The sequence below is a fragment of the Zootermopsis nevadensis genome, unplaced genomic scaffold, assembly GCF_977971745.1.
Source record: "Zootermopsis nevadensis isolate Lab colony 2312 unplaced genomic scaffold, Znev_1.0 Znev_ptg000061l, whole genome shotgun sequence".
Classification (NCBI taxonomy): domain Eukaryota; kingdom Metazoa; phylum Arthropoda; class Insecta; order Blattodea; family Termopsidae; genus Zootermopsis; species Zootermopsis nevadensis.
In genome coordinates, this window is record NW_028259192.1 from 18692210 (window position 1) to 18717960 (window position 25751).

The following is a 25751-nucleotide window of genomic DNA, read 5'->3' on the forward strand; positions in this document are numbered from 1 at the left end:
AGTACACTCATTTCCCTTCATGCAACGCGGACTACATTGATGAATCATGTTACGCGTAACAATGTCGTAAAGATTTGGTTGTGTTTCGGGGTCTGGTAGTTCAGCGCAAATGAATTTGTCAACATCTTCATCAGTCTTAATTTTTGATCCTTCTTGGAGATTTAAAAGGATATGTGCATGCGGAAGTCCTCGCTTCTGAAACTCAACTGTGTACACGTAAGCAAGCGACTTTCCCATAACTGAATGTTTGGTCAGCAAATCCATCAAGTGTTTGAGTTTCAACTTGAATACTCTGTCAACGAAGTCGGGTCTGTCTGGTGGTGTTTCATGTGGTTCGAGATTTTCGCAAATTTCACTCCAATTAGGATTGGTCGTAATGGTGATGAACAAACACGGCGTGCCGAAAGCAGCGACCATTGCCATTGCGTCTTGGTACAGTTCCAACATGTATCGTGGCAATCCAACGAACGATGAGTTCAAAACTTTAATGCGCCCGAGTTTTTTCTTCTTTTCTTTTGCAAGCTTTTCCAAGTTTGCTTTCAAACTACTGCACTTATCTACACGTTTACTTTGTTGGAGTTGATACCTCAAGTAGTTGATAACGTCTTTCTCACGTTTAATTTCAGTATCAACCAAGTATTGTTGGAAAAGTTTCCCACTTTTTGTGATTGGATTAAATTCCTTTTCGCGAGTAGCGATTCTATAGCGAGCGAACATTCCTCGTGTTAGACGATCACGAACTTTAGCATCTTTCAGTTTCAGGTCTTTATGCCATTGCATTGTGCCGTAAGGAAACAGAAGGGGATAGACGAAGGGTTCAACGAATGGATTCATTGTCGAAAGACGTCTGAGTCTTTGCTCCTTGGTACTGTAAACAACAACATACGAATCAGGAATGTCACCGTCGTCGGTTTTAGGACACACAACAGCGACGTCATTGCTCCATTTCGGATTGTACCTGTTTTTGTCGTCTCCAGGAAGCATCGACATAACCAAGTTTAGCTCCGGTTCAGACTCGTTGTTACGCTCAGCGTTTTCTTTTTCAAGCTCGTATTGGTAGTTCATCATGCGATAGGATTCTGCGTGGACGTTAATGCGCGAAATTATATTAGTTAATTTCGTGACAATTTCTTCTTTGATGTCATCTTTGGTGTCGCCTTTCGAATTCTGACGTGCATTTTCGATTCTTTGTTTGACGGCTTCTTCTTCGTCGATCATAAACAGTTGACCAAAAGTTGCATTCTCATTATCTTTCGGAAAAGATGCCGCATTCATGTTATAATAAATTTGGCCATGCAATTTAAAACAATATGGCCCTGGTCGATTAATTCCGAAGTCCATGAGATTCGCTTGAAATGATGCGAATGCAAGCATGTTGTTGTAAACACGACATTTGTTGCGAAAATGTCGAAGAGAAAAGAGTTTTCTAAGTTCATCAGGATATTCAGGCAACGAATCAAGCACAACCTTTCCATGTGCACAACAATCATAAAACGATTTACTGGAACGTTGAGTCGATTCATCTAGCCAGTGAAGCGCTTTGCAATGAATACATTCATAGTTCATAGGTCCGAGATAATGTTGTTGATGTTCGTCGTTCATAAAATGTGCTGCTATTAGCAGTCTTCCTCGGTTCTTCATTACTAATTTACTTTGATATCTAATAATTTTCTTTTCAGCGTCTTGTTTTATTTTCTCCTCTGTTCTTACCGAATAAGTCTTTCTACGTGTGTCGTTAATATGGTCTCGTCTATCAATGTAAGTTTTACTTCGCTCTTCTTTATTTCTTAAATAGGTCTGATGTAGTACTTCTTTACGTCGCTGTTCAGAGGCCAACTGTTCTTGTTCAGTCAACTTTTTACGTCCAGCCCCACCCTTGCAAATCTTCGTCTCAAAATCGATCATAATCATAATATATCGAATGAGTATCACTTTACCTTGTTGGAGTAGGTACTTCAAATACTTGATAATGTCTTCTTTCACTTTCCTGATGTTTTAGGACAACTGTCAGAAAATTATCAATAATGCGATTCCACGTGCTTCTTCTGGAGCAGTGATAATGCGACTGGCTCGGTAGTGAAGCGTTATTTGTTTACTCGGCATTGTTGTGTTGTACTCGGCATTGTTGTGTTCCACAACAATGCCGAGTTTGTTTATAGTTGACATTGTTGATGACGTAATTTATTGATGACAACGACTAATCACAAATTTTTATAAGGAGATTTGTTTCATCTACATTTAGGGCCAGCTTGTTAACAGTAAACCATTAACTCATATAAGACAGAACTATGTATGATGTTAAACAGAAATCATCAACATTTTTATTAGAAATTATGACACTTGTGTCATCAGCAAATATTATGGGCTCTGTTAAAGTATTTATTGTTTTTTATTGTTGGAGGAAAGTCATTTATGTATATTATAAAAAGCAAGGGCCCTAAAATTTACCCTTAGGGAACTCCATGTTTTATTGCTCCCCAGTTTGAGAAAAATCTGTTTGTTTTTAAGTGCTTTCACTTCAACCTTTTGTTTTCTACCTGTTAAATAGGATCTGAACCATTGCGCTGCTATTCCTTGAATGTCATAAAAATGTAATTTATCCAACAAAATTTCATGATTTACACAGTCAAAAGCTTTTGCTAAATCACAGAAAAAACTGCCAATATGCATCTTTTTGGTTAATAGATTTTAGCACATTGTCTGTTAGTTTGAATGCTGCATCTTCAGTGGATACACCTTTCCTGAAGCCAAATTGTTCCAGGACCAATATGTTGTTAGTATGCATACGATGACTTAATCTACTATACATAAACTTCTCAAGTACTTTAGAAAAAGTAGTTAACAGTGAAATTGGCAAGTAATTTGTCATATTAGTTTTGTCACCTTTCTTGTACAATGGTCTTACTACTGATATTTTAAGGCGGCCTGGAAAATGCCTGTGTATAATGAGTGATTACAACTGTGGGCTAATGGATGACTAATTAAAGCTGAACAAGTTTTCAAAATTTTACTTGTTATTTCATCATAACTTGATACTATGATGTCTGATGATGACAGAATATTTTAAACATGTTACTATAACATGAAATATTGTAGTTGTATTGATTGACACAATATATATATGTAGACAACAATGATGATTTTGCAAAACAGGATGCTGAATTATAACCTTACTTAACCCAACTGCAGACTAGCATCAAATAATATATGAGGATTATGAATTGTAAAATTAATATAGTAAGACTGACCATTCAACACCACACACTGATGGTCTCCTGTTCTGGCAGCATGGGCTCGTTTATATTCCAGTGTCTCCTGGTCAGTTTCATTTATACTGATAGGCAAAAGTTGACAAGCATGCAATTCATCTCTCAATTCACCACATGCTCCCATGTTCAGCCCTGCACATATAAAAAGATTATGAAATGTACACAACTTTATACTTTTACTGCAGTCATAAATATTTGTATTTATGCAGCTGTAGAGAAATAATATGCACAACATAAATGAACTTATTAATTTCATATGTACAAAGTGAACAAGAGGCACTACACCAATGTGTGCCTACCTCCCTGAGCAAACAACTGTGGTGCAAGATACATTAATGACAGGAGTAAATGTCTTCTAATCATAAATTAAATAACACTGCTATGTATTTTTATATACTCATTACTGACTTTTAAATGTTATCTGTGCCAGTACACTTCCCTTTAGAAGTTACGTAAGTATATATGATCACAAAACATAAATGTTTCCACACATCAGGGAAATTTCAGCTTTTGAATGAGTGATAATATACTTCCATAGGTTCTTCTGTTCACTAACAACTTAAATTACCAGAAAATTCTTACATATTTTAAAAATATATATTAGCTAGCATTTCAGAATAATGCAGTTGTAACTTAGAATTCATTTTTATGCAAAACAGTATATTTTAATTGTAAATAAGACACAAAATATGAACTTCATAAAAATAATCTCTCAATATTCAATGTTGCATTATCATACCATCATCACAATTCATCCGACACAGATCCACGAGCATTATTTGTCCACCAGCAAGGCCAACTGCAAGCACACCTGTCATAGAGCTAAGAAGCTGCGGCAGAGGATAGCATCCTTCTGATCCACAATCCACTACACTCACAGATGTCACCTAAAATAGAAAAGTTTGTTTAAAGTGTAGTCACCACTCAGCTACACAGATTTTTATAGCACAGAAATGTAAACAGTTCTTCATTATTGTAACACTGTTTTAGGCTTTAGGTACATGATTACACACACACACATATGTGCATACATACTTCTTAAATTGCAACATTTTACTGAAGTGGATAAGGAAGAAAAAGACCAGACCACAGGACAAACCACCAAGTGGTTGATTGTCAACTGAAATGATGTCTGATAACATCCAATGAATCGTAAACTTATATGTAATAACTGCTGCATAACAACAGCTGTTGTGTCCTATGGTGTCAACAGGTAAGGGCAATATGATGGTCATTACTGAAGGACTTGCCTATGCCAATGACTGTGTTTGCTGGATGTCACAAATGCTACATGATGCACACAAAGAAACTTAGGAAACTATTGCCACCAATCTCTTTCACATATATATCACATTGAGGATACTTCTTGTTGCACATCATCATAGCAGATAACAACTGGTCTCTAAATCCATTAATTAAAATATAACTCCAACAGGCAACCAATGCAATGGCATCCACAAGTTCTCCTAGGACTGCTTTATGCACTCTAAAAGTGCCAAAATAACAGGTAACTTTCATCCAAGGTTATCACTAAACAGTCTCTGAGAACAGTGCATATAATCTGACAAATATGGAAACAAGAATACTCTGTCATCAGAACAACTTGTTGACTGCATGCTTAAAAGGTGAAGCTACAGAAGAGAAACAAAGAAGAGTCAAAAAGTAATTGGCATAGCAGTACAAAAGATAATACATATACTGTATACATAATATCAATATTTCATTTTTATAACACTGAATTATTAGTACATGATATAGCAGAATGAACTTAAACATTAATAAAAATATATGGTAAGCTCTGCAATTCAACCCTAAATTTCAAAAACACCTTCTTTGTAAGATCTCCACAATTTTCATTCTCATATCTAGGAACATATTCAAACATAAATGTCACATAAATAATCAGTATATTGTTAAAATGAAGTTTACAAACCTTTGAAGGCATCTGCACTGCACGCAGAACCTTAGATCCTCGTATGTCAAAAACACAAATCATTCCTCCAACTAACTCACATTCCAATCCCACCACAAATTGTGAAACACGTCCTGAGCCATCAGTGCAGGGTAATTCTGTGACACAAGTTACTCTAGTTTTTGAATCATGTAGAGCAGCTCCAAAAGTCCATGCAGCTACTTTAGCACCATTAGTAGTCCGTACAACTTCAAAGTTTGGACCCCAACTCAACCAGGCATATCGAGTATCTGTTGGTATAAAAACTCATATAATGTTACTATTAAGAAATGTACAGTAGTCATCATTAAACCAAGCATTTCCATCGCATCCATCAGGAATAAAGGACAAGGAAATCAGACAGGTGGTTGGGATACATGATATGGAAGCATATACCATCCATGATATAAACTTTATTTTCTCATTGGTAGTTCTTTGTAATCAGCTGTTTGAGTTCCCATGACACAAAGCCAGTGATGTAGGCAAAATGCAAGGTCTGGTCCCTACAACTGTTACAGCATTTATATCTTGAGTCAGATATATGCAGCCCATCATTAAACAGAATCCATTAAAGTAGTATATGGATTGCGTTTTACCTTTCAGAAGTCCTCCTTTCAAGCCATAACGTTCATTTGTGACACCTTCTGATCTCAAGTAACTTGTAACAGATCCTGGAAATTTTACGACTTTACAAATTGCATTTGGTGCTTCTTGAAGCTTCATTTTTTGTTTGTCATTACAGTACCTATAATTATGTATAAAACTGTAATTAGCTACATACAATCACAAAACAGGAGCTACATCATAGGTTATGTTCCATCAGAGACCAGATTATTATCTCGAAGGTGAAGACTGTTGTAAGGTTATTATATTTTTTATATATTTAACATACAGCAGCTAAAAATTACACAGCCCTTCAGTCAAAACTTTCACACAACACCAACACAAACAACGCATCATTTATAAAACTTCTTTCAACTCTTCTTAGTTCATCACGTAACCAGCCACAGAGCCTGTGCCATGCTGTCCTTGGCAGTTAAAAAATAGTCTGTGATTATAACTGCATTTTCCATTGCCCCAAACGAAATGTGCAGCTACTACTGAAAACTTGTATAAGAATGGCATTTTATTGTTTCCAGTACTTGTGGTTACTGGAACGTTATAAGATCAGGAAAATGTTCATTTTTGTTATATAAAAACAAATTAATAACCGGTTACATAATTCATGTTTAGTAAATAACATAAAAAGTACCCTACCGCTTATGAACAATACCGGAAACTCCACAGTACTGTTTCCGACGGTTGTGCGATCAAAATCAGGAACGTAGCGGAAGCAAGGTTTTGTTCAAACAAATGCCTTGCTCAGTACGCAGCAGATCATTTGTGAACTTAATTTAGTACAAGACGCATAATTTGATAGTAACATTAAGTATTATTGTTTTAAAAAATGGACTTACTTGGTTCAATATTAAATTCAATGGATAAACCTCCATCCTTTAGCGATAAACAAAGGAGTTTGATGAAAAGTAAGATACCAACCTAACCTAACATGCGAATTAGAATTTGTTTACGTTCCATAATTATACGGTTGCGATAATCTGTATTGTATTAGGATCATGGATTGATATATTGGCACAATGTGTTGACCGCTTGCATTAATTAGGTTAAAATGGTTTGTGTTGGGATTAGTGATCTCAAAAGCCTATATCACCTGCATGGGTGGCTAGGCTAATTTAGAATAATTAATTTTAAGTTGAGTAAGGTTAAGTAGACGTAATTTTCTGTGCAAGTACACTAGCGGTTTTCATACTATGAAGTTGTTCCCACAAATTTAATACACATATTTTTATTATTTTATTGGATGCAAATCATTATTTCTGTCATTTTAGAACATAAAGAAGAGATTCTTAAAAAACAGAGGGAACAAAAGGAGAAGCTTAAAAGGTTCAGAGAGAAAGTAAGTATAGTAATGTACAAAGGGAACATTCTTATAAATTAAATATCTTTTGTTAAGAATGCTATCTCAGGATAGAATAAAACAATTTATTTACATTTCATAGGCCCAAGCCAAGGATGTGGAACATGTCATAGCACAGATACAATACTTGTTTCTAATACAGACATAAATTACATGATTATGACAGTAATTTACTGTTGACTATCCTATACATAAGATTGTGTAATTTTTCAGATTGAAGAAAATATCAACAAGTTCCTACAAGATGAATCACTACAGAAGCAGAAGTTTGACCCTATGGAACAAGTCTACAGAAGTATTGTGTCTGTACTCGAAATATATTCCAATAATATACTAATTACAATCAGCCTGTGTGAAAAGAATATGTTTATAAGCTATTATAATCATAATAAGATGGGCTTCTAATTTCATGAAGGCTGTAAATCTGTTTGTTAAAGCACATGTTAGTGGTCTGCATTATATGTGATAGTGGGATTTACATAAAACTAGTATAAGATGTTACATTAATTGTATAGTTCCAATGTTTTGCAGACATGATGTGGCAGAAGTAGCAGGAATCCCAGCATTTTCAATAGGTGAGGAAGGAGTGGACCGACATGTGATGATCTTTAAGCGGGAGTTTGCCCCAAGTGATGATGAATTAGCAGCACTGAGACGTGGGGAGGAGTGGGACCCAGAAAAGGCAAAGAAGTTGGCTGAACAGGTAACGGAAATTATCTTTAAAATGGCTAGAATTTTAAACACTGGCTAGTTTCTGATATGTTGCCAAAATTAACATATTCCTGGACACAGCTAGTAACATATGTTGCAGGATAAGTACAAATTCATTTAAATGATTATGAGAATTGTTAGTTTTTAAGAAATACTGACACTTAAGTTTTCAAAATACTTTATATATCAGTGAGTCATGTTTCATAACTTCTAAAATTTGTAAATAGAAAAAATTTATCTTTTCCAAGGCCATCCCTGCAAAAGAAAACTTTAAGCGTAACTAGAAAACTTATACAAGTTTTAAACTAACATTGCAAGTGTGAAAATCTACCCAAGCATTGGAATCACATCAACAAGACTAGGATGCAGATGAACTGACAGACACATAGGTTCATTAACAGGGTTCTGAAAGAGAACTTTGAAAATCCATTCCAACCATAAAAATCTGCCTTCTTCCCTAGTAATGTGGACTGTCTCTCAATCTTGGTTGTAGCGAGAGCAGGAAAGGAAGGAAGAAAAGGAAAGAGCACTAAAGAAACCGGAAGACTTTATTCCCAATTCCAACTACAGAGAGAAATATGAACATCTGATTGGTCGAGGGGCAGCAAAGGAAGCAGCTAGAAAAACAGAGACTAATAAACAATATGGCTTTGGTATGTTCTTCAGTTTATTTTACTTATTTATGGGCAATTTATATTGCTGGAGGAGAGGATATGGAAGGAAATAGTTATGGCCTAATTTAAGATACTATCCTGGCATTTGCCTGGATGAACTAAAGAAAACTATGAAATATTTCAGTCAGGTTAACTGGTCTCTGGGCTGAGAATTGAACCTGGGACCTCCAAAATGTAAAGCAGGAGTGCTAACTAGCTGACTACAGTGTTGGGTGGTGTTACTGAAGAATGGAATTTCCTACACAAATCTGTCACCTTCAAACAACCAAAGCCAAGAGTGTGTAACAAGAGCAATATGAAACATGCAGAGGGAATTGGTGAAAATTTATTACCAACTACTTGAAGTATACCTTATCTGTCATGCTTTCTTTTGGGGGGAGGGGGTATCTGAGAATGTATATAGCTTTACTTCCATATACCCAGTTCAGAATTGCACAAAGATACCTTTACATATAGATATATACACAATGCTTCCATAACACCCTGTTAGACTCAGATTACATGTTATGTGTTTTAGTAAATATGAACATTTTATTTTCAGTGCCAAGTGAAAATAAGAAAGATGTTCGGTCAATCGAGCAAACACTAGCCGATATCCAATCAAAGAAGCGTCAAAAAGTGAGCCATACTCCAACACCAGATACCACAGAATAAATGCATCCATCAGTATCATTAACTTGTGGTATGACTGTTCATTATGTAGTATGTATCTTTAGATGTCTTTATTCAACCAATTGTTCTGTATTTTGTAGTGGTATTCTGGCACATCTATTTGAATATTACCATAACACAAAAAGGCTTTATAAAAATTCCTCCAGCATATAATATCAAGAGATACCTTACTTTAGAAGGCATACAACTTTATGTTGAATTTAACACATCACAATGAAAATATGTGTTTGCAAAGATTTATGAAGTAGATGGAAGAGTAAAAATTAAAGATAGAATTAACTGAACAAGCAGAAAGCAAATTTTCAGTTGATGGTTCTTTTAAGGAATCATTATTCAAGCTGTAAATGCAAATGGTACTATATCAGTATTCACCCTGCACTGAGTTCTGATCTCAGAAATGGATTTCTGTATCCTGGCTAGCCATACCAAGTAAAGCATTAGAAAACAGAAATTTTATAATAAATTCAGATACGTTTGCACACAGAGATATTTCTGCTCACAGGCATCTTGGAATTTTCTACATAATTTGTATGTAACAATGTGGATTTATGGGTTTATTAGCTATATGCAGCTCACTTCTTGCATCTTGATTTTCTACATGTAATTTGTTGAAATTTTAGTTTCTAGGATTGTACTGGCAAATCTTATTCTATCAAGTGAAAAGAACAAGCATTACTTAGTACTGTATTGTGCTCATCAGAAACCCAGCAAATTAAAATATAATAATTCTTTTGTCACGTTATAAATAACATTACTTCATATAGTTAAGGGTGTTTTACCATAATATGCAAACACTGTTCTTCCTAATATTTATGAATAAATTAAATAAGGTTTTAAAAGAATGCTTTGACTGTAGTGTTTCTTTAATGACATAGTCACTCAATGATTCTAAATTTTGGGTGTTCTTTAGCCACAGAGTACCTTATTAAGAAATCATTTTACATTACATTCATCTCTCAAGCTGATAAACCAGGGGTCAGCAACCAGTAAAGAGAATTTAGACTGATACTCGTGTAATATTTGTACTTTCTTAAAAGGAATTCTGATGATAATGATAATGATAATCCATTTGATGGATACCTGTAAAGCAAAAATATATTCATTTGTATTATATGAGTGAAGTCTTGGGAGGGAGGAGAGAAATTTTCTAGATTGAATAGTAGTCAGCCTCTCTATAGAAATGCCCTTATATTTAAAGTGATGAATTAGGTAAAAAAGTAGCATTATATTCAGATGAATACAGCAACTCAGAATCCAAAAGTTTTGGTCCCGTTTTTTAATTAATGAAATGCTGCTGTTGCTCAAACAGCCAGTTCACAGATCTCCATTTGGAAACATTCCCAAGACTGAAAATACAAACATAATTGAATAATCCATATAAAAGACTGGGAATGAGGGTCAGTATTTATTACATCACTGCACAGAATGCCTATATGTACACTGCTGTTTAAGCATTATTGAAACCAAGTAAAAATGTCTTGTTACAGATCTCTTTACAGCACAACGTGAATGAAATATACAAATATTCCTGTAACAACACACTTAGATGTATTCTGTTGTGGAGTATTTAGTGACAGGTTTCACAGATTTCTTGATGCTGGTGTCTTTCTTGAGCCAGGAGTAGTCATCACGAAGTCTGCTGAATTTAGCACATGGATTTCCAATCTTCTCCTCATAGCAGTGCTCGGCAAGGGTCAGCAGTGTGTCCAAGAGGAAACCTGCATTTTTCTGTATAAACTTGCTCTGCAACACAAAGGAATAACATATATTAATTGCAAGTAGATCATGAAATAGCTCAGATGGTTTGACACTGATCCTTAATTCAGAGGCGTGGGATCAATTCCTAATTGGTTTATGTGGAATTTATGTTGAAAAATGTCACAACTGGGCTTCTCTCCAAGGACTTGTTTTTCAGTGTCAATTATCACTCCATATTCAATAGTCATCCTCTTCCATTCCTACCAATGAAGTTTAAATTATATGAAATACAAATTTGTGTAAAGTTTTAGATTTGGTTCAAAACCTCAGTTAAAGGCAAGTATAATTAAAACACCTAATGCTTGCACATAAAAAATATATAAACGCTAAATATGGAAGAGGACAGGTAATAACAAAGCATGAAAAGAGTTTAGGAATATACTTGTATAACAATGACTTCTCCAGCAATCAGCTGTGACAACACAGACTACAACTAACACTTCAGAGGCTGCATCCATCTCCATCATCAGGAATCTAATATGTACATGGAAGCACAAGACCATACTGTAGGGTTACATGTTACCAAATCTGTAGCAACAAAATCTTTCATACCTCAGCCTTGTACTTATCGCTGGACAGCGAAGCTTCTACATGTAGTATCTGAGCTTGGAACACACCACTAAGCACTTCATCCACTGTGTACAGAAGTTCTGGTGTCGCCAAACGAAGACAGTCCTCTAGCAGTGTCAGATACAACTTGCTGAAGGCCACAGTGTTGCCAGTTAGCCCCAACCAGCAGTCCCCTATATAAAAATAAAACATAAATAAATAAATAAACAATAAATGTTGCAACGTGTACATAATTCTAGTGAAACACTTTGTTTTGCACTGTTTGAAATGTACATAAATTGAACTTTGAAGGAAGAACATATAATTTAAGTACTGTGGAACAATATTTCATATTGAATTTGCAGGTAACTTTTATGAGTGTGTTCCAACCTCAAAAGTTCTTGCATCCATCATGTTATTCCCAACTACATGAAATTAAAAAGCATGAGTTAGGATGGCCTTCAGTGATAATATTAATACCAAAATTTGTCCCACAGTTCCCCCAAGTTAAAATTTATGGCAGACATGATCAGCCCTATATTCATTCATGTTATGCATGTCACAAAATGGATGCATACAAAATTTGCCAAAACAGAGACTGTCTTTATCATATTCAGATAATAAGACAGTTATAAGTGTGGTAAATAAAATGAAATTCTCATTACCAAATATATAAGAAGTGGTTACCATACTTCTGTAAACATTCACAAAAAAAGATTCTTGCCAGAACAACAATAGATTAACAATATTAGCTAAGAGATAAGATAAATTTATAATAGTGATGTTAAATTTCATAAATAAGTATGTTCATCCAATAATAACCCATTTAAGATTAAATACAAAATGTATATCAGGTCAGAACAGGACTGCATAATCTGAGAAATTTAACAAAATACACCAACCTGTAACATATGTGTGTATACTGGCTATGCCAATATCACTCATTTCTTGCAGAAATTTTGTTAGGCCAGCCTTACTCTGCAGATTCATGGGGCGCCACTTGTCCTCTGCTGCCCGAAGCTTGACCGCATCTACCAGTTTCTCCCGTGCATCACGCAATGCTCGTGTTAATGGGGTACGCAACAAACCATCCAGCTGGTATCGCAGATCCACACCAAGCTCACAAAGCTGGCACACACATGAACACAATGTGAATGTCCTATGCTAGCAGTAACATCAAACAGATGTTAAAGAGAAACACTTTGCCCTTAGAAAAAATAACATCATAAAATGAAGAAAACTGCGTAACAAACTTTATAGCATATAATCTTTAGTTTGCTGAAGAAAGCTTCTTGCCTGCTGGCTAGCTTGTCAAGAAAAGTTAGACTTAATTTTTAAACACCTCCAAATTGATGAATTAAGACTCTGAATCCTGTTTTCTTGGATAATTTTTCATTATCATTTATTTCCAGTAATTTCACCATCACCAATTTTAACAATATTTTTGAAGTTGTTTCATTACATTGCCAGAGTCAACAAGGATAATACTTATTTGGTTATCCCACCTTTCAAAGCACAGTACTTATATTTTATTATTTACAATCCTTCTTATTCACTTCACAAATAATAATGGTCACATTCACAGATTGTTGTCTTTAAACTATATAATCCACGAGAGGTCAACTTATATATTCTATTTCCATCATCTGATGATGATGTAGGTTGAAATTAACTGGCACAGGACATGTTTGGGTGTTAGCCTGTTAATACTGTAGTCATGGGGCTTTGAGTTTCAAGTGTCACTTTTCCTAATACTATGAGGCGATTTCTTAAATATTATCAGGAAATACAGATTATAAGATATGGAACATACCTGGTCACACTGAATCCTAACACATGTGATACACTCAGCCAACATTGTGATGGATGATTGGGGCATGAAAATCTGCTTGATGAGATGAGATGTCAGGTGTGTCAACTCTGAGCCTGCCCACACCACAAATGCTATAGAGACACATGTATAATAAAATAATTATAACCATGAAAACATAGCAATGAAGGGACTGACTAAACCAACATCCAAATATGAAAATTCTTATCTTCTGGTCCTGTTCTGAGAGTCTAAAATTTACATACAAGTTCCCCATGTAATATGAATAATATGTATAAGTTATATACCCATTATAATTTATTAGAAATGGAAGGCTTATGAGTATACCATATAAATAAAAGTACACCCATAATTAATTAGATTATTACCTTATTACAGTGTGACACACTGTCCACACACTGTGTATTTAAATGTCAGATGATGTGTGGAATACTGCAGTTACAATCTTGAGGGTAAAAAACTGGCAGAACTGTAGAGTATGAATCTACTTAACTTTTGTAATAGTACCATCTTATACAGTATCAATCTTTTTAATATGGAGAGGAATAAAACTTCTTAACAGAATTTCCTGATAAAAAGTTGTCAGTGGAACCACGGTTCCGGAGAATTTGACGTAAATACGTCTATAAGGAAAGGAAGTTGCTTATTTAATTTAAATTAGTAAGGCTTCAGATGGGTCTGTGGTAGATGAATGTAAGGTAAGGTAAGGTAATGTAAGGTAAGGTAAGGTAAGGTAATGTAATGTAAGGTAAGGTAATGTAAGGTAAGGTAATGTAATGTATGGTAAGGTAAAGCTATGTCTACAGTCTTGCGCTTTTATGTTCGTCAATGGCATGCGTTATAGCGCAAGCAATAGCGCACGTAATGCATGCGTCTCCGCATGCCTGAAGAGAGTTGAACGGCAGCAGTTTTAGCAGCGCATGCCTCATTGCACGTGTTCCCAGCCTGAGTGGGTTTTGGTTCAACACGCCGTGCGTCTCGCTTCTCAAGATGACGTCTTCTGAAGAAGAAACTTTGTTGTTTATCAACATTTACAGGTCATTTCAACTGTTATGGGACCACAACCATCGAGACTACACTAATAAAACAAAACGTAGAGATGCTTTGACTGAGATGATCAGCAAGTTAAACATCGATGTGAAGAGTGTGAAAAACAAAATAAAAACTTTGCGTTCATACTTTTCTAAGGAACGCCAAAAAGTGTTTAAAAGAAAAAGTGGTTCGGGCGCTGAAGATAACTACTCCTCCGCGTGGTTTGCCTATAAGTCTCTGCTGTTCATTACAGAGTCGATAACACCTAAGGAAAGTAACGAATCATTGCTGAAACGAATTGCTTGAAAACTTTAAACAAACACATTAAGGACGCAAACGAATCACAGGTAGCTAAAAATCTCAGCGTTATAGCTGACTTGATCGCAACAGGTATCGCTTCTCTGAAGTGAGTGATTTTCGGCGCGACTATTTCCAAAAGCGTGTTGAAGTTTGCTCTGGACATTTGTGTAAAGTTTCTAAATAGAACCTCTTCATCGACTTCCAAATCCTTCAGAATTCCAAAATTCCGTTTCTTTAAATAATCCTTCATCCATATGCGTCTGCCATGTTCCTCTCTCCTGTTCAGAAGAATTGCCTGACAAATGGCAGCATAGTGTGGACAGCTAGGGGCATGCCTTTGACGCATTCAACAAAGGCATGCCCTAAACGAAAGTTGAATTGAATGTTGAAGCGTAAGTTGAATTGAAAGTTGAAAACGAAAGCGCACGAGTGTAGACATAGCTTAAGATAATGTAAGGTAACTATGTAGGTAACCATTGTTGTTTATTTGTTGATAAACAGATGATGTTTCCAAGGTAACATAACAATGAAGTTACACTTTTTCGTTTCCCAGGTAACATAACAATGAAGTTTGACGTTTCCTAGGTAACATAACAATGAAGTTACACTTTTTCGTAACATTTTTGCCGAATGACACTGATCCTAAAATATAGACGTATTTACGTCAAAAAATTAAAAACAAAAATTACTATAAGAAATTACTACCTGAGGCACAGCTGGGGGAATGCGGAAATGCTCGAAGGAATTCACGAGTCATGTCTGTCAGGTTGGAGAAGAAGATTCCTCCAATTTGCCGCACATACAGAATAGTAGCACCTTCTCTCTTGACACGTTTCAACTGTGTCTTCAGTATGCAACTGCACAATTTCAGGAACAAGTCACATGCCTGTGAAGTCAAAGAGAATAAAGTCATCAGTTTAATGACATCATGTCAATCCATGGTCTCAAATATTAACTTCTGGGACAATAAATAAATCTCATGTTAACCCAGTATAAAAATCAGGCCACATGAGTTAATTGTAACATATATGTTTTAAAACAGAACTAGAATGTACATTTGAACAATTCCCTAACTACCACATGGAAATTTTATTAGAAGATTTCAGTGCAAAAGTATAGAAAATATATTTTCAAACCAATAATTGGGAATGAGACTTTACATGAAATGAGCAATAATAATGAGATTACAGTAGTAAATTATGTCATGTCAAAAAATCTAATTGTCCATATTACAATGTTCCCATATTGCAAAACTCATAAATGTACTTGGACTTCTCCTGATGAAGACATTACAACACATCTTGATAGATGGAACAGGGTAATGTACTTCATGTTTCGTCTTTTAGCGGGACTGATTCTGAGCAGTGGTTGTAAAGCTATGGGTAAGTAAATGAGCAAAAAAAAAAGTTTGATATGAAGATATTTAAGCTCTAGAAGCTAAATGATGAAAAAATTAAGGAACAGCATAGGGTAAACATTTCAAACAGTTTTTGTATTTCAGCTTTGGAAAACTTGGGTGTTATTATGGACATCAACTGGGCTTAGCAAAGTACTGGCAAGAATATTGAACCAAATGAGTCTAGGTGATTACAAGTTCAAGCAGCATAAACCATAGTTTGATGAAGCAAATTCAAAACTGTCAGCTAAAGAGAAGCAGGCAAAATTACAACAGCTACAAAATCCAAGCCAAATAATGGAGATAATACAAACAATAAGACATGAAACTAGCAGAACTTTCAGAAAAAAATATCTGAAACATACAATTAATGACCTTCAAACAAACAATAATAACAAAAGTACTACAGAGCTATGCAAATACATGAAAGAACTTAAGAAGTGTTACCAACCTAGAACTTGATAAATGATGAGAAAGGTGACCTTCTTAGAGTTTCTCATAATATTTTGTGTAAGTAGAAGAATAAATTTTTCCAGTTACAGTGAAACCTCTATCTATCGTTCCCGGAACTATCGTTTTCCCGGATGCATCGTCCGTTTTGTTCGGTCCCGAATACATCCCATATAAAATAATGTTACATTTTCCCGCTTCTATCGTTCCTCGAACTATCGTTTTATCGCTTCGATCGTTCAAAAATCTTAGTCCCGGCCCACAATTTTCCCGCAATGATCGTTTCTGAGAAATTAAAATGCTGGGTTTTGAGATAAATTAATACCGAAAGACGCACAATGTTTTTGGAATACACAGTAGCGGTAACCTGTTATGTCGCCCAACCAGCACAGATCCTTTTGGAATGAGGGGTCAGCGGTGCAGGGGTGATAGTTGGAGTGAATGGCGGTGCTCATTGTCAGAAATTTTACGATTTTAATTAGGGTGCACTCATATTTCGTTCCAGCGATGCCAAATGGCATGTGCACTGTGAATTTCTTCACAAATGCTTTTATTACAAGTACAAAGGAAAGGCTGGCGGCACTTTTCATTCTTCTGGTTCATCTCGTTTCCAGTGGTTCAGTGTCTTCTACGGCTACGTTTCGTTGAGTTCGGCAGTAACAGTATTTCCATTCTTCCTGTTATTGTCCGCAAAGGGGGTTGGAGTGGTGAGGAAGACGAAGACGACGAATGCGAGCCCGAAGCTTTGCCGAGTTTTGCCGAAGCACACGCTGCATTGGCGAAAGTGAAGTCGTTCTTTTATGCGCTTAATATTAGTGAACGTGACGAGGAAAACATTTTGAACGTGGAAAGTGCTCTGTTTGGTCTAAAACGTAAAGTTTCGACAAACCAGTTATCCATTAAAGACCTTTTTGGTAAAAAGAAGTAACTTTGAAAGAGAAACATTGTTTTTTTTTAAATTTTTAATGCTTTCCCGCATCTATCGTTTTTATTTCCCACCCCCGCCGAAAACGATGCATCGAGGTTTCACTGTACTTGAATGTACATCAGATTAACAATGTTAAGCATACTGAAATATATGCAGTTGGGCCATTAATAACTGAGTCTACTTCTTTTGAGGTTATAATTTCTAAATAAAATGGCCAGGAATTTATCAAATTCCAGAAGAACTGATCCAAGCAGGAAGTACACACACTTACTAATTCTAATTCAAATAAAGAAGAATTGTTAGAGCTGTAGAAGGAATCTATTATTGTACCTATTTATACAAAGGATAACAAAACTGAAATGCTGAGTAGGAAAAGGGGGATTATTCCAATTTTCTTCATTTTGAAAATCACAAAAAACTCTTTACTACTCCTGTTTTTGTATTGTCATCATGCTGACAATCAGTAATTAAGATAAATAAATGCAGTGAATACTTCTATTCTACTAGTTTTTAATTGTATGAATTTTTATGAGTGAATTTCTGCATATTTAAACTTCATAGGCTGAGTTAATTTTTTATTTAAATAGTATTCTCAAACTAAATATATTACACAAATTACTTTTAATTATGCAGATACATATAAAATGAACATATGCAATATAATACAGACTTAAAGTTGCAAATTTCAGTGTCTAAAGTAGAGTGCTGTTCCTTGTTGATGATACATATGTTCATAATAAACCCTGTTGCCTTTCCTAACACACAAGTTTTCAGCTCCTCAGAAATTTGCAGTCTCACTCATACTAATTTGACATCAGTACCTACCTGTGTCGAACGGCCCAACTGATTCAGCAGACGGACTGCTCTTCTGGCAGCCCGCAGACCTCCTTGCAGAGATTTGTCAGGCGAGACCTCCAACTCCTTCATCAGGACTTCTGTCAGAGCTTTCACACGAGCTTCCACTTTGCGCCTAAGCAACATACCAATCGTTACATTTCAGAGACTAATGGATGTAGGATCATTTCCACATTACACACAAACTTGGAATACTCTGATTTTTAACATGAGTAAAAATACACTTCATACAGTTATACCTCATAACCAGAAAATATATAAAATCAATATAAAGATAATTTCTAAATCCTTTGAAATAATGTAACATTTGTGCTCAAATTACAAGCACAAAAATTCAGGAAAATCATGTTATCATTCAGTGCAGAATTTTTATGTCGTGCTTTCTGAAAACTTAGAACTAAGAACATATCCATTCTTTTATATGGGTGTGAAAATTTTCAGCTCACTTTTCTTTCTTTTACATGTTCATTGCCATGGCTAACACTAGTGACTGCTACAAACCCTTTACATCATGCCATGGTGATAACTGGTAGTTGTTGGTAGTATACAATCATTAGAGGAATATTTCCACTATGGGTTCCAAGAATCACAACATGCATAAACTATGATAATTCACAAAAAAAAATGGCATGTCTCATAACATCTGTAAGTATGAACAATTTAAGAGAAAAAAAAATTGTAATGACATTTTTGATTTGGTAAATAAAGTTTTTGTTGTGCCAAAAACACCACTTTTAGTTTCTAGCTTGATATAGTGCACCTATGATAATGACAATATTTAATTATAATCACAAAATCAGGTTGCTATACTCAAGGCAACTTAAATAATTTTTTTTGAAATTTTTGCTATGTTGCAAGTGAGTATTATATTATTCTGTTTGTTTTCTCATAAGTACCAAATTCCTTGCCTATCACAAAATCAATGATTACCACCCTGATAAGACTAGGAAAAAGTGCATATTATGAAGTTTTGCAGTAAACAATTTTCTCCATATCCTACAAACAATATTTAATATTCTAGGCAATGCTGTAGAATGAGGTATTAGCATTTTATTACAGCAACTTCCACATACTTTACAGCATTTCTTAATTTACAATATAATTCTACGACCCAAAGAAGACAACATAGAATTTTGTATTAGATGTTGACTGGAATACCTAATGTCTGTGATAACAGGATCTGTGGTAGTATTCTTATCAAGAAACTCTCGTGCCCTCTCCAACAGGTTGTAAGCCTCCTCAAAGTGACGTTGTGCAATACAGACATCCAAATCTTCTGGAACCTCCAAAAGCCACTCAGGCAGCTCAGCTTCAGGAATGGAATCATCTGCATCTTCAAATGCTACACAGAGCAAGTCACAAGATCAGTCATTTTATGCTGTGCTTGCAGATGCTGCCTGTGCAGTTTATGCAGCATAAAATCTTCATTTGTGTCTACAAACTTATAGAACAGGAAGTGGGTTAACTAATAACTATTGTACTTGACTCACATTCATTCGATACTGGTTTCAATGTAACACAGGAACAAACTATTATTACGAAAACACAATGACTACTTCAAAGTAAGTGACAATTACTTCCTTTATCTCCTCCCATTTCACAATACAGTTACCCTACCAGTTCCCATTTTGTACAGCATCTTTAAACCATTCAGACAAACAGGCCATCTACACTTACGTAATACCCGTTTCATCAAGTAGAGTCTGAAACAGGTAATTACTGTAATGAAATGAAACTTCTTTTTATGCAGTGTTGCCAAAGAAATTTTACTGCAACCCCCAAATATCAAAACAACTCACGATTGCTAGGAGACTCCAGTGATTCAGAATGTGATGGTCTTAATGGTGAACGTTCAGTTATATTTGTTGATTCCCGTTTCAACTGATCTTGTGCAAGGCGAGCTTTCTTTGCTTGCTCAAATTTATCTAACCATTCTTTCTGGAAGAAGACAAATGGAAATAGGAACTGAAAAACCCATACATAAATAAATTAAGAGTGCACAAACCTATTAGTAACAGAATCTTAGTCAGGGACTTACATGCTTCTGTTGTCCAGGAAAGAAAAATGTCGATCAAAGGTACATGACTGGTGAAGTCCACATAAGTTCCTTATACAAATTCATTAGACTTTACATTCATTTTCAGGCTAGTAAACTACATCTCACCAATGAGACAGTCTGCTCATCCTATTCACATCTACTGATGTATATTGTTTCACAGTGAGAAAATTCAATGGTCTACAAATGTGCAGAAAATGGAACCCCACAGTAAAAAAGATTGCTGCAATTCATATCCTCAATAACCAAAACACATCTTTTTAAGTCATAGCATAGTGCAATGAGTACAGAAACATAAGAAAGGATTACACATATGTTTCATTACCTCAAATACAAATTATGATTCTAGTTATGATAATGATCATTAACCACTTCCTTTGTTACACCAAAATAATGAGGGTTTTTTATATTCGCCCTGAACATATTAATCCAAATTAAATCATACCACTTAGAGTTTCGTGACTATGAATTATAATCTTGAGTTTTAATGTTCCTAGCAATAATTTGTGCTTCTTCTCGCCAGACATAACCAGTGTTCCGTAGTTCACTGTCAGATACTACCTCTGGCAGACTTATTTTGTACTTCTTTGCCTTCATTTGGTGTTTTTTCCCCCAAGCAGTTGTGATAACAGACGTGACATACATTATGATGATGAAATAGAAGATATATTTGTCAATGAATCTGGAAGTGATACTTTTATGTAAGAAGTAGTAATTACATATGCAGATCCAGACAATTCTGTAAAATTACAGGCTGTGAAACTGGTGGAAGTGAAAAATTCTGGTATGCCTTGCAGCAAAAACATCTAACCAAAGCCCAAAATAACTCAGGACAATAATGAAGCTGTGTATATGTAGAAAACTGTCCTCTTTTGAGAAAAAAAACTCATGTACATTATGTAAGATTTGAGGTTTTCACAGCGGAGTATGAAGATTTCTGTCTTCTGGGTTGTTGCGCTGTGTAGTACTAATAAGCTTCTCTGGCACCACATTTGGTGGGGGGGGGAAAGAAATCTTTAGAGAAGTGCTCAATTATGTTTCCTTTTCATGCTACTTTCCATGATAAAAATCTGGCTTCTGTTGCATCTTACCTTGCTCTGATTACTGGTGCACTGGAACACCCTTGTGTCCGGGAATGCCAACAATTTAAATGCCATCTTCACACTGCTCATATCTCGCACATTTACAACAGCAAGACTCCCCAACTCATACATGGCTTCAAATTTGTAACGAACTGGACCACGCCTTAACAGATATTACCACTGGTTAAAAAATTTCATACCCTTGTAAAACTATACTATCAGTTTTATTTCACATTAGCTTACACAATTTCTCCACCAGTACAAAAGTTATATAGTATACATTTGTTTTGGCTTATAGCGGGTAAATTTATAAAGCCACAAATATGTATATCAGAGGAAAAACTTTAGACTATTACTCTCAAAACTGTAATGTTATGTCATATAACACATAAACATAAACACATACATGCCTTATGGAAAAGACTTACCTTCTAGGCAAATTGCACTTGAAACAGGCCACAAATGCTTCACCTTTGGTAGAATAAATAAATCTTAAACCTGGGAACACCAGGTTTCTGCTATGATATAAAGCTTAAGAAATCTGGAAGTTGGCACACTGAATATTTTCTGTATCAGTATGTGAAAGGGGATCTGCCGCAGATGTAATAATATTCACGCATTCTAATAGTTTGTACTGTACAGGCAACTCTCGGTTTACGAACGAGTTTCGTTATACGTTTTTGTTCGTTATGTGTATCTTGCATTCCTGAGGTTTTTTTACTGGTTATATTAGTTTTATTAACCAAGAACAGTTCAGTATAATTATCATATAATAATTTTCTCTTAATTATTGTAACAAATACATTTTTTAAAAGTTTATTTACTTAAATCTTACAATTATGTTCACTATACGTTTGGCATTTCATTTTATAAGGAACTCCAACTATTGGCGACTTTAAGAAATTTTGAATGAATTGTGACAATCGTTATAGAGAATGTTCGTAAATTGAACGTTCGTAAACCAAGAGTTTCCTGTATATTATATCAGGATGGTCTGCATTAAAGTCTATTCAGTTAGAAGGATGGATGTACTGATGTTAATACGTACTTATGGTAAGGTGAAGTTTAAGCATCACACCATGAAAACATATGAGAGATACAAGATTAACTCCATAAACACATGGATTACCACAAAACATTCAGACCAGTACTGTACACTTTTCATGAAAACTATTTCTATTTTACTGGAATAAGGAAATATATCCTCTTTCTGTGGAAAACAGCTAGTAGGGTTCAAAGAATAAAGCTGTACCTATTGGGTATCCACGATGCTATCATATAACCATCACTAAACAAATAAGCATGCACTCGCTGGAGTGCGCCATTTTCAATGGGATCCAGCTCTAGCAAGTCCCCTTCATGGATTATTGTACGTCCTGGAGTCTCCAGCAGGGTCTACCAACACAACATGCACAAATCAAAATTGTGAATTCTTATATAATTTTAACATTTGCACAAATATATTTCTTTTTAGAAAAGCAATACTGGATATATATATATATAGCAGGATTACTTTTCAAACTGAGAACTGTTCCTGATAAATGGTATACCTAAAACTGGTAGATTTCTCAAACCAGGAAATGTGGTTGTTTAATTTTTATTATATGGTAACATTTGTCACCCTACTCAAAGAAATAACATAACCAGCACTGTTTACAACAAAAAGCAATTTATAATCTCATAATACTGTTGTTCAAAACTGACAGGTCTTTTGTGAAACAATATATCTCCATATAAAACAAAAATCATTTTGTTTTGCTATCATTAGGAACACCAATCAATCCAGCAGCTTAGGTTCTATTGCAAAATATATTAATCTCATTTTAGCAAATTTTGGAGGTGTACTGTTCTGCAAAAAGTCCTCACCTATAGTTGCATCATGACAGAATCTGTAGAAATGATGCAATAACAAGTGGATATGACAAATGTTATTGCATTCAATGTATGTCAGATAATACCATTCCTGATTTACTTTAGAAATAAGCTGGGGAATTACTTTTATTGCATGATCATTGTATTTACAATAACAGTCAACTCATACCACACATCCTTCAACTTTTTCCAGAATGGCTGCCAATTTTCGTCTCCTCTCTTCTTCTTCTTCTTCCTTTCCCTCCTCTCCCTCCCCAGGGGTGCCAACTGCTCCATCATTGTCAATAGCACTGGGGATCTTGTCTCCTAGTAATGAGGTTGTAGCAAGGGATGACAACAGAGATCTCTGTTCTGACAACATGTGTGACAATTGATACATCTCACTTTCAAGATCTGGGCCCTTGAGTTAATGGAAAAAAAAATTGTTCATTTTGACAAAGTGCAATGGCTTACCATCAACATGACTGCAATGAACACTCCTGTATTTTCTCTTTATACTACAAATAATATACCATCCCTTTGACTGCGCTTCACACGAAATATTTTCTTACATTTGCAAGAAATTATAAAGAAGATGAATGATAGCACTGTCAAAAACAATTCATGTCAGTATACCAAAATTAAGATGTGTTACTACGTTTTCAATTCAGTTAGCTATTAATTGATAAACATAACTGATTTTCTTAATAACATGTTATAACTGAATAGGACTGTCTTCTGGGTTGTAATATTATGTAGTCCGGTAAAAGTTTACCAATATTTCACACTACATAGTGCTACAACCCAGAAGACAGCCATCTTCAGACTCATTACCATAAAAACCTCAAATCCTACATGTTATAACTTGCTCTAAGCAATCATTTCTACTATGTACTGCTTAACTCTAGTAATCATAAATAAATATGCATTCAGTAACAGGTCAGACTTTTGGTAGGTTGAAATCATATGGCTATGTCTGGAAGCTGCAAGTTATATGCAAATTCAGTAAATGATTAAGTTGTTATTAAACGGATGCATATTCTTGAATGTTTTTCTATACTTATTACTTCAGACACACAAGATAGTTCAGACGCTGCCTCTGTTGCAATATGCCCAAGAAAATGTATTAGTTTAATAATACCTTCAATAAAAACTTTTAGATTAACTAAAACATTAGATGTAAGAGAATGATGTTTGAGATTTCTATAATGGTACATACTAACTGTAGAACCCTTTGGGTATCATGCATAAAAGACTTTGCACTAAAAGAGGTGTGAAAGGTTTCATTCCTACAGAAGATTCAGTGTATTATTAAAATGGGTAGAACTTCAACATATACACTCCATATTATCCCCATGATTTCAATGTTTCGTGTACTTTTCAGGATACGAGATATTTCTTTGGCAGTCTCGATGAACTGCATATAATTCTGATACACATTTTTCTTTAGCTGGTTGTTAGTTTCATCTGCAAGAGTTTGTATTTTCTGACGTTGCTGCTGTAGTTCCTGACCTCCAACACATCTCTGGGAGAGTTCCTTAACATCTGAAAAGTACATCCACAATAATTGATTACACGGGGAAATAAGGTGACTACAAGTCCCAACCGCATTTGAACAATCGAAATCCAGGTGTAAATGGACTTATGCAACATCTCTAAAGCAAAGGCCTTTGTAAAATTACCATGAGATACCACAGCAAATAACGAACTACCATTATTGAAAATTATACACATGATAACATTAGAAGTTACGTACATTTTTCGGGATTGAAATCCGAAGCACCTATTTTCTTACTAGCAATATCCGCCATATTTGTTTATCATAAACAACTTGTCATACATTAACACAGATATAGAAACATGTACATTAACATCACACATTGATTACTTACATACTACAGATTATACCAACATGTCACTAACTTGTTTCAATGGAGGTAGGTTATCTACTTCGGAGACTGTGGAGAGTAACTATGTTGTTGAACATTGGTTTGTCATCAGGGCGATGATGGAGGCTGCAAACACCTCTTAATCTTCGGTAAACTTCTACCAGACCATACGGCGCAATAACGTACAACCCAGTTATCTTAAGACTCACCGCTCTGAAAACCTAAAATCCGACAACTATCTTGCTGTTTATAGTCTCTGGTAATTAACATCTCGTGGTTATTTACCACCCATTGATAACGTACACTCCTTTTCCATAGTGGTGGTGGTATTACGAGTAGAAGCAGCAAAAGAACTTTATGAATATCATAAACTGTCATCCTATATGCAAGATACTGTTTTATTATATTATATATATTCATCAAAATATATTTGTATAAATCAGGAAACATTTTCTCAAATTCAGATTCTTGAAGATATTGTACTATGGTATGTTGCAAAATTCCTCAGTAAAATAATAA

At 35.1% G+C, this 25751-nt stretch overlaps 3 protein-coding genes and 1 long non-coding RNA gene across 9 annotated transcripts in view; 2 read left to right on the forward strand and 2 right to left on the reverse strand.

Annotated features, from left to right (window-relative positions):
* The window catches only part of LOC110834862 (AT hook containing transcription factor 1 homolog), a 50447-nt gene extending 43883 nt beyond the window's left edge, over positions 1-6564 (reverse strand). Inside the window, exons 1-5 of one of the 4 annotated variants that reach the window (XM_087340903.1) lie at positions 6478-6564; positions 5817-5965; positions 5203-5471; positions 4009-4156; positions 3249-3401 (exon numbers count right to left, since the gene is read on the reverse strand). In XM_087340903.1, coding sequence (XP_087197029.1) covers positions 3249-3401; positions 4009-4156; positions 5203-5471; positions 5817-5943 — 697 coding nt within the window. In that variant the 5' untranslated portion in view covers positions 5944-5965; positions 6478-6564. Of the gene's footprint in view, positions 1-3248; positions 3402-4008; positions 4157-5202; positions 5472-5816; positions 6342-6477 lie in introns of those variants that run through there. The other 3 variants (XM_087340901.1, XM_087340902.1, XM_087340904.1) reach the window with 3 other exon arrangements.
* Positions 6500-10097, forward strand: LOC110834873 (sperm-associated antigen 7). The gene is made up of 6 exons (XM_022074489.1): positions 6500-6746; positions 7110-7177; positions 7412-7500; positions 7730-7901; positions 8403-8562; positions 9125-10097. The coding sequence occupies exons 1-6, from the start codon at positions 6668-6670 to the stop codon at positions 9235-9237; spliced, it is 681 nt and encodes a 226-aa protein (XP_021930181.1). The 5' UTR covers positions 6500-6667; the 3' UTR covers positions 9238-10097.
* A 550-nt stretch (positions 10098-10647) lies between these two features.
* Positions 10648-25569, reverse strand: Exo84 (exocyst complex component Exo84). 3 transcript variants are annotated; one of them, XM_022074477.2, is made up of 13 exons: positions 25267-25569; positions 24733-24888; positions 23534-23757; positions 22745-22887; positions 21502-21655; positions 20154-20292; positions 19513-19696; positions 18325-18469; positions 15431-15611; positions 13376-13506; positions 12465-12690; positions 11566-11756; positions 10648-10998 (listed from the first exon to the last, which is right to left on the reverse strand). In XM_022074477.2, the coding sequence occupies exons 2-13, from the start codon at positions 24764-24766 to the stop codon at positions 10798-10800; spliced, it is 1953 nt and encodes a 650-aa protein (XP_021930169.1). In that variant the 5' UTR covers positions 24767-24888; positions 25267-25569; the 3' UTR covers positions 10648-10797. The 3 variants fall into 3 exon arrangements, with proteins under 3 accessions (XP_021930169.1, XP_021930171.1, XP_021930168.1); XM_022074479.2 differs by having other exon boundaries at positions 25236-25569; XM_022074476.2 differs by lacking the exon at positions 25267-25569 and adding an exon at positions 25100-25227.
* On the forward strand, positions 15976-17997 carry LOC147871235 (uncharacterized). Its single transcript, XR_015532710.1, has 2 exons — positions 15976-16107; positions 16227-17997. It is a non-coding gene; the product is annotated as an uncharacterized LOC147871235 (long non-coding RNA).
* Positions 25570-25751: the final 182 nt, after the last annotated feature.

Coding starts and splice junctions, on each gene's coding strand:
- Exo84 (XM_022074476.2), bottom strand. CDS start 25,154: ATGGCGGATATTGCTAGTAAGAAAATAGGTGCTTCGGATTTCAATCCC. Junction 24,889..25,099: donor GGATTTCAATCCCGAAAAAT/GTACGTAACTTC, acceptor TGTACTTTTCAG/ATGTTAAGGAACTCTCCCAG. Junction 21,656..22,744: donor GCATCGTGGATACCCAATAG/GTACAGCTTTAT, acceptor ATATCTGTTAAG/GCGTGGTCCAGTTCGTTACA.
- LOC110834873 (XM_022074489.1), top strand. CDS start 6,668: ATGGACTTACTTGGTTCAATATTAAATTCAATGGATAAACCTCCATCC. Junction 6,747..7,109: donor ACAAAGGAGTTTGATGAAAA/GTAAGATACCAA, acceptor CTGTCATTTTAG/AACATAAAGAAGAGATTCTT. Junction 7,178..7,411: donor TTAAAAGGTTCAGAGAGAAA/GTAAGTATAGTA, acceptor GTAATTTTTCAG/ATTGAAGAAAATATCAACAA.